The sequence below is a fragment of the Bos indicus genome, chromosome 29 (genome assembly GCF_029378745.1).
Source record: "Bos indicus isolate NIAB-ARS_2022 breed Sahiwal x Tharparkar chromosome 29, NIAB-ARS_B.indTharparkar_mat_pri_1.0, whole genome shotgun sequence".
NCBI lineage: Eukaryota > Metazoa > Chordata > Mammalia > Artiodactyla > Bovidae > Bos > Bos indicus.
Window position 1 is genome coordinate 5,188,736 of NC_091788.1, and position 8,487 is coordinate 5,197,222.

Here is an 8,487-nt window from a genome sequence, read left to right on the forward strand (position 1 = left end):
ATTCTATTTAAATAAAATATTAGACAATAAAAAGGAACCCATAGAGAGTGAAGGAGGAATAAACTGCAAAGCCATGATATAATTTTTCTGTCTTTTGATTGAGGAGGAGGTTGGCTGAGTGTATTATTCATATGTCAACACTCTCAAATTATAAGCTTTATATGGATGCCGTATATTCTATGGAAATTCAGCTCAGTTCAGTTCAGTCGCTCAGTTGTGTCCAGCTCTTTGAGACCCCATGGACAACAGCATGCCAGGCCTCCCTGTCCATCACCAACTCCTGGAGTTTACCTAAACTCATGTCCATTGAGTTGGTGATATCATCCAACCATCTCATCCTCTGTCATCCCCTTCTTCTCCTGCTCTCAACCTTTCCCAGCATAAGAGTCTTTTCCAATGAGTCAGCTCTTTGCATCAGGTAGCCAAAGTATTGGAGTTTCAGCTTCAGCATCAGCCCTTCCAATGAATATTCCGGACTGATTTCCTTTAGAATGGACTGGTTGGCTCTCCTTGCAGTCCAAGGGACTCTCAAGAGTCTTCTCCAACACCACAGTTCAAAAGTATCAATTCTTCAGCGCTCAGCTTTCTTTATAGTCCAACTCTCATATCCATACATGACTACTGGAAAAACCATAGCCTTGACTAGATGGATCTTTGTTGGCAAAGTAATGTCTCTGCTTTTTAATATGCTGTCTAGGTTGGTCATAACTTTCCTTTCAAGGAGTAAGCATCTTTTAGTTTCATGGCTGCAGTCACCACCTGCAATGATTTTGGAGCCCCCCAAAAATAAAGTCAGCCACTGTTTCCACTGTTTCCCCATCTATTTGCCATGAAGTGATGGGACTGGATGCCATGATCTTAGTTTTTTGAATGTTCAGTTTTAAGCCAACTTTTTCACTCTCTTCTTTCACTTTCATCAAGAGGCTCTTCAGTTCTTCTTCACTTTCGGCCACAAGGGTGGTGTCATCTGCATATCTGAGGTGATTTATATTTCTCCTGGCAATCTTGATTCCAGCTTGTGCTTCTTCCAGTCCAGCGTTTCTCATGATGTACTCTGCATATAAGTTAAATAAGCAGGGTGATAATATACAGCCTTGACGTACTCCTTTTCCTATTAGGAATCAGTCTATTGTTCCATGTCCAGTTCTAACTGTTACTTCCTGACCTGCATACAGATTTCTCAAGAGGCAGGTCAGGTGGTCTGATAGTCCCATCTCTTTCAGAATTCTCCACAGTTTATTGTGATCCACACAGTCAAAGGCTTTGGCACAGTCAATAAAGCAGAAATAGATGTTATTCTGGAACTCTCTTGCTTTTTCCATGATCCAGCAGATGTTGGCAATTTGATCTCTGGTTCCTCTGCCTTTTCTAAAGTTAGCTTGAACATCTGGAAGTTCACAGTTCACATATTACTGAAGCCTGGCTTGGAGAATTTTGAGCATTACTTTACTAGTGTGTGAGATGAGTACAATTGTGCGGTAGTTTGAGCATTCTTTGGCATTGCCTTTCTTTGGGATTGGAATGAAAACTGATCTTTTCCAGTCCTGTGGCCACTGCTGAGTCTTCTAAATTTGCTGGCATATTGCGTACAGCACTTTCACAGCATCATCTTTTAGTATCTGAAATAGCTCAACTGGAATTCCATCACCTCCACTAGCTTTGTAGTGATGCTTCCTAACGCCCACTTGACTTCATATTCCAGGATGTCTGGCTCCAGATGAGTGATCACACCATCGTGATTATCTGGTCGTGAAGATATTTTTTGTATAGTTCTTCTGTGTATTCTTGCCATCTCTTCTTAATATCTTCTGCTTCTGTTAGGTCCATACCATTTCTGTCCTTTATCGAGCCCATCTTTGCTTGAAATGTTCCCTTGGTGTCTCTAATTTTCTTATACCTCAATAAAACTGTTTTTTTTTTTTTCTTTAGTGAAATAAATGTCACAATAGCTGTCTTCAAGAACTTCATAATCACTCCCCTGAATGTCATTCTTTCTCTTGCTAAGACACTGGGGGTTTTGCACTGATCCTTCTGCTTTCTTTCTGTCCTCTTTATGTCCCTTAAGTTTGTAGATGGGACAAAGGTTTAATCTTTGGTGAACGGAATCTGAAACTTTAATCTCTTTCTCTCTAAATCAAAGTTTACCACCATCTGAGTCTTCCTGATAGAATGTGACATTTAAATAAATTCCCTGATTAGACCCAGGCCTGGGGAACAGAGAGTAACGTTCAGCTGCCCTTCAAAGTGCATGAAGTTGGAACATCTCTTAATAAAGAAACCAAAGACTTTTTTTGCACACGAGTCAGGGAAGAAAGACTTCGGCATCATTCAAATAGATTTTACTCTAAGAGTGGTATAAAGGGACATTTAAACTACCAGGAATTAATATGATATTATATCATTTCACACAAAGGTTACCCACATCAATATAATCAGTTTTCAAACAGTTTTCACTCTGCATTGTGTCAAAATTCTTATTTTTAAGATCACTTATTCAAAACAAACTTACCGAAGAAATGATTTTATATTATCAGCTTTCATCTCAGATATCAGTTTCCACCTTAAATTCTGGTGACTGTCTGCTGAAGTGGCCGTATCTTTGAGGGGCTTACTAAGCCAACCTGTGGGGGGTGGGGGTGGGGACATATGCATATTACATACACAATAAGTGCTTTTGACTTTTATAAAAACTAAAAGTCCCCCCACCCCAAAAGTCAAAAAACAGCAACAACACAAAGAGCCCTCAGCAGAGAAACAGATCACCGGCGGCGGTGCGAAGAATTCAAACTAAATGCAGAAAACCTTCAAATTCCGCTGTGTAATTCTGAGTTGGTTAAAGGAGTTTTAGATGAGAGAGAATCTTGTCATTTTCCTCGTGTTATGTATTAGAGCACGGGCCTCTATCTTTCTTGTTCTCCCAAGGAGGTCTGCTTCACAGCGCAGCGGCTGACACACGGGGAGGATTCCCCAGAGATTTTTGCAATAAATGATCACAGAAGGGCAGTTACAAGTTTCGACTCTTGGAAACGAAACAATCTCTTTGACCCCTGCGAATAATGGCAACTCTAAATTTTCTTTACAACGGCTCTTAACAGTAACCTGAGTAAGCGAAAGGCTCTCAGTCGTGTCCGACTCTTTGAGACCCCATAGACTGTCCAGTCCATGGAGTTCTCCAGGCCAGGAACCTGGAGTGGGTAGCCGTTCCCTTCTAAAGGGGATCTTCCCAACCCAGGGATCGAACCCAGGTCTCCCACATGCAGGTGGATTCCTTACCGTCTGAGCCACCAGGGAAGCCCAAGAATCCTGGAGTGGGTAGCCTATCCCTTCTCCAGCAGATCTTCCCAACCCAGGGATGGAACCGGTCTCCTGCATTGCAGGCGGATTCCTTACCAGCTGAGCCACCAGGGAAGCCCAAGAATACTGGAGTGGGTAGCTTATCCCTTCTCCAGAGGATCTTCCCGACCCAGGAATCAAATGGGATCTCCTGAATTGCAGGCGGATTCTTTATCCGCTGAGCCACCAGGGAAGCCCCGAGCTCGGCATGCCGGAATGCATCGCGTTCGGCTTCCAGTCGGGCTGGGACGCGGCGCCGCGGCCGTTCCCGCAGGCTGTCGTTCTTCTCTCCACGCAGGCCGCAGAGTGGAGGGGCGCCTGGCGCCCGGGGCAGCGGTCAGCACACTTACCCACCGTAAATCCAGCCAGGAAGGACGCCAGCGCTGCGGCCAGGAATATCCACAGGTACGGTCGGCGCCCGCTGGTGGCCATGGCTTCCTCGGACTGCAGCGGGAGGGGCCGGACGCGGGGGCGCGCCGCGGGGGCGCGGGCGAGCCGGCGGCGCGCGGCCGGGCGCGCGCGGGCCGCCCAGGCGGCCGCCCAGCGCGGTCCCCTGGGCGGGTCCTCAGGGCCCCGCCAGCCTCCGCGCGGCTCCGAAGGCGGAGGGACGCCGGCCCCGAGCTGCCGGTCCCTGCGGTCGCCCGGAGGCCTCGACGAGGCAGAGACGACCCTGCCGGGGGAGGAGACATGCTTCTTGGTGGCAGGCTCCGTCCACCTTGTCCACCCCGGGCAAAGTCTGCGTTCGCGGGCAGGCCGCTGAAAAATGCCCCTAATCAACTCTACTTACCAACCTCTTTCCAGGAACTGCCAAATTTCCGCAGTCAATAATATTTAACCACAGCTCTGTCTTCCCTGTTGATTACCCCCTGCCGAAATCTAATTTCTAACTGCTCACGCTTGGGAAGCATCTCTGGTTCTGCCTGCTCCGTGATAACGCATCAATTTCTTTCTTTTTTTTTTTTAATGCTTATATTTTGTATTTATTCATTCGAATATTGTATATAGGCACCACTGTACTAACATGAGTGATCACACCATCGTGATTGTCTGGGTCGTGAAAATATTTTTTGTACAGTTCTTCTGTGTATTCTTGCCATCTCTTCTTAATATCTTCTGCTTCTGTTAAGTCCATACCATTTCTGTCCTTTATCGAGCTCATCTTTGCATGAAATGTCCCCTTGGTATCTCTAATTTTCTTGAAGAGATCTCTAGTCTTTCCCATTCTGTTGTTTTCCTCTATTTCTTTGCATTGATTGCTGAAGAAAGCTTTCTTATCTCTTCTTGCTATTCTTTGCAACTCTGCATTCAGATGCTTATATCCTTCCTTTTCTCCTTTGCTTTTCACTTCTCTTCTTTTCACAGCTATTTGTAAGGCCTCCCCAGACAGCCATTTTGCTTTTTTGCATTTCTTTCCCATGGGGATGGTCTTGATCCCTGTCTCCTGAACAGTGTCACGAATCTCATTCCATAGTTCATCAGGTACTCTATCTATCAGATTTAGGCCCTTAAATCTATTTCTCACTTCCACTGTATAATCATAAAGGATTTGATTTAGGTCATACCTGAATGGTCTAGTGGTTTTCCCTACTTTCTTCAATTTCAGTCTGAATTTGGCAATAAGGAGTTCATAATCTGAGCCACAGTCAGCTCCTGGTCTTGTTTTTGTTGACTCTATAGAGCTTCTCCATCTTTGGCTGCAAAGAATATAATTAATCTGATTTTGGTGTTGACCATCTGGTGATGTCCATGGGTAGAGTCTTCTCTTGTGTTGTTGGGAGAGGGTGTTTGCTATGACCAGTGCATTTTCTTGGCAAAACTCTATTAGTCTTTGCCCTGCTTCATTCGGTATTCCAAGGCCAAATTTGCCTGTTACTCCAGGTGTTTCTTGACTTCCTACTTTTGCATTCCAGTCCCCTATAATGAAAAGGACATCTTTTTTGGGTGTTAGTTCTAAAAGGTCTTGTACGTCTTCATAGAACCATTCAACTTCAGCTTCTTCAGCATTACTGGATGGGGCATAGACTTGGATTACTGTGATATTGAATGGTTTGCCTTAGAAACGAACAGAGATCATTCTGTCGTTTTTGAGATTGCATCCAAGTGCTGCATTTTGGACTCTTTTGTTGACCAAGATGGCTACTCCATTTCTTCCGAGGGATTCCTGCCCACAGTAGTAGATATAATGGTCATCTGAGTTAAATTCACCCATTCCAGTCCATTTTAGTTCACTGATTCCTAGAATGTTAACATTGACTTGTGCCATCTCTTGTTTGACCACTTCCAATTTGCCTTGATTCATGGACCTGACATTCCAGGTTCCTATGCAATATTGCTCTTTACAGCATCAGACCTTGCTTCTATCACCAGTCACATCCACAGCTGGGTATTGTTTTTGCTTTGGCTCCAGCCCTTCATTCTTTCTGCAGTTATTTCTCCACTAATCTCCAGTAGCATATTGGGCCCCTAATGACCTGGGGAGTTCCTCTTTCAGTATCCCATCATTTTACCTTTTCATACTGTTCATGGGGTTCTCAAGGCAAGAATACTGAAATGGTTTGCCATTCCCTTCTCCAGTGGACCAGATTCTGTCAGATCTCTCCACCATGACTCACCCGTCTTGGGTTGCCCCACAGGCATGGCTTAGTTTCATTGACTTAGACAAGGCTGTGGTCCTAGTGTGATTAGATTGACTAGTTTTCTGTGAGTATGGTTTGAGTGTGTCTCCCCTCTGATGCCCTCGTGCAACACCTACAATCTTACTTGCAACACCTACCATCTTATTTGCAACACCAATCACATCTTACAAGAATACACAGAAGAACTGTACAAAAAAGATCTTCACGACCCAGACAATCAAAATGTTGTGATAACTCATCTAGAGCCAGACATCCTGGAATGTGAAGTCAAGTGGGCCTTAGAAAGCATCACTACGAACAAAGCTAGTGGAGGTGATGGAATTTCAGTTGAGCTATTTCAAATCCTGAAAGATGATGCTGTGAAAGTGCTGCACTCAATATGCCAGCAAATCTGGAAAACTCAGCAGTGGCCACAGGACTGGAAAAGGTCAGTTTTCATTCCAATCCCAAAGAAAGGCAATGCCAAAGAATGCTCAAACTACCGCACAATTGCACTCATCTCGCATGCTAGTAAAGTAATGCTCAAAATTCTCCAAGCCAGGCTTCAGCAATATGTGAACCGTGAACTTCCTGATGTTCAAGCTGGTTTTAGAAAAGGCAGAGGAACCAGAGATCAAATTGCCAACATCTGCTGGATCATGGAAAAAGCAAGAGAGTTCCAGAAAAACATCTATTTCTGCTTTATTGACTATGCCAAAGCCTTTGACTGTGCAGATCACAATAAACTGTGGAAAATTCTGAAAGAGATGGGAATACCAGACCACCTGATCTGCCTCTTGAGAAATTTGTATGCAGGTCAGGAAGCAACAGTTAGAACTGGACATGGAACAACAGACTGGTTCCAAATAGGAAAACGAGTACGTCAAGGCTGTATATTATCACCCTGCTTATTTAACTTCTATGCAGAGTACATCATGAGAAATGCTGGACTGGAAGAAACACAAGCTGGAATCAAGATTGCCAGGAGAAATATCAATCATCTCAGATATGCAGATGACACCACCCTTATGGCAGAAAGTGAAGAAGAACTAAAGAACTTCTTGATGAAAGTGAAAGAGGAGAGTGAAAAAGTTGGCTGAAAGCTCAACATTCAGAAAACGAAGATCATGGCATCCGGTCCCATCACTTCATGGGAAATAGATGGGCAAACAGTGGAAACAGTGTCAGACTTTATTTTTCTGGGCTCCAAAATCACTGAAGATGGTGACTGCAGCCATGAAATTAAAAGACGCTTACTCCTTGGAAAGAAAGTTATGTCCAACCTAGATAGCATATTCAAAAGCAGAGACATCACTTTGCCAACAAAGATCCGTCTAGTCAAGGCTATGGTTTTTCCTGTGGTCATGTATGGATGTGAGAGTTGGACTGTGAAGAAGGCTGAGCGCCGAAGAATTGATGCTTTTGAACTGTGGTGTTGGAGAAGACTCTTGAGAGTCCCTTGGACTGCAAGGAGATCCAACCAGTCCATTCTGAAGGAGATCAGCCCTGGGATTTCTTTGGAAGGAATGATGCTGAAGCTGAAACTCCAGTACTTTGACCACCTCATGTGAAGAGTTGACTCATTGGAAAAAACTCTGATGCTGGGAGTGATTGGGGACAGGAGGAGAAGGGGACGACAGAGGATGAGATGGCTGGATGGCATCACTGACTTGATGGATGTGAGTTTGAGTGAACTCTGGGAGTTGGTGATGGACAAGGAGCCCTGACGTGCTGTGATTCATGGGGTCGCAAAGAGTCGGACACGACTGAGCGACTGAACTGAACTGTACTAACGTGTATATGGTAACACATTCAGAAAAATAAACATTTTTTAAAATTTTAATTTGGGTTTCCCTGGTGGCTCAGAGATTAAAGCGTCTGCCTCCAATGTAGGAGACACAGGTTCGATCCCTGGGTTGGGAAAATCCCCTGGAGAAGGAAATGGTAACCCACTTCAGTGTTCTTGCCTGGAGAATCCCGTGGATGGAGAAGCCTGGTAGGCTACAGTCCAAGGATGAGGTAAATTTAAACAAAAATAAAAGTCCTACTATTTTTTTCCTTATAGGCTAATTGACTATGATGTGCTTTGTTTGGTATTCGTATTTTCCATTTTGATAACATTTATCTGTTATCTTCCCGATGGCTCAGTGGATAAAGAATCTGCCTGCAATGTTGGAGACACAGGATATACAGGTTCAGTCCCTGGGTCAGGAAGCTCCCCTGGAGAAGGGAATTGCAACCCACTCCAGTATACTTCAGAGTAGGTGATGGCACCCCACTCCAGTACTCTTGCCTGGAAAATCCCATGGATGGAGGAGCCTGGTGGGCTGCAGTCCATGGGGTCACAAAGAGTCGGACACAACTGAGCGACTTCACTTTCACACTTCACTTTCATGCATTGGAGAAGGAAATGGCAATCCACTCCAGTGTTCTTGCCTGGAGAATCCCAGGGACGGGGGAGCCTGGTGGGCTGCCATCTATGGGGTCGCACAGAGTCAGACAGGACTGAAGCGACTTAGCAGGAGTAACAACCAGTATA

The 8,487-nt window shown here is 44.7% G+C and overlaps 1 protein-coding gene across 4 annotated transcripts in view; it reads right to left on the reverse strand.

The window, feature by feature from the left end:
* The window catches only part of NAALAD2 (N-acetylated alpha-linked acidic dipeptidase 2), a 52,059-nt gene extending 48,253 nt beyond the window's left edge, over positions 1 to 3,806 (reverse strand). For 3 of the 4 annotated variants that reach the window (XM_019955300.2, XM_019955299.2, XM_019955298.2), the window contains exons 1-2: positions 3,684 to 3,803; positions 2,510 to 2,621 (exon numbers count right to left, since the gene is read on the reverse strand). In XM_019955300.2, coding sequence (XP_019810859.2) covers positions 2,510 to 2,621; positions 3,684 to 3,765 — 194 coding nt within the window. In that variant the 5' untranslated portion in view covers positions 3,766 to 3,803. Of the gene's footprint in view, positions 1 to 2,509; positions 2,622 to 3,683 lie in introns of all 4 variants that reach the window. The other variant, XM_019955301.2, reaches the window with a different exon arrangement.
* Between the last annotated feature and the right edge of the window lie 4,681 nt (positions 3,807 to 8,487).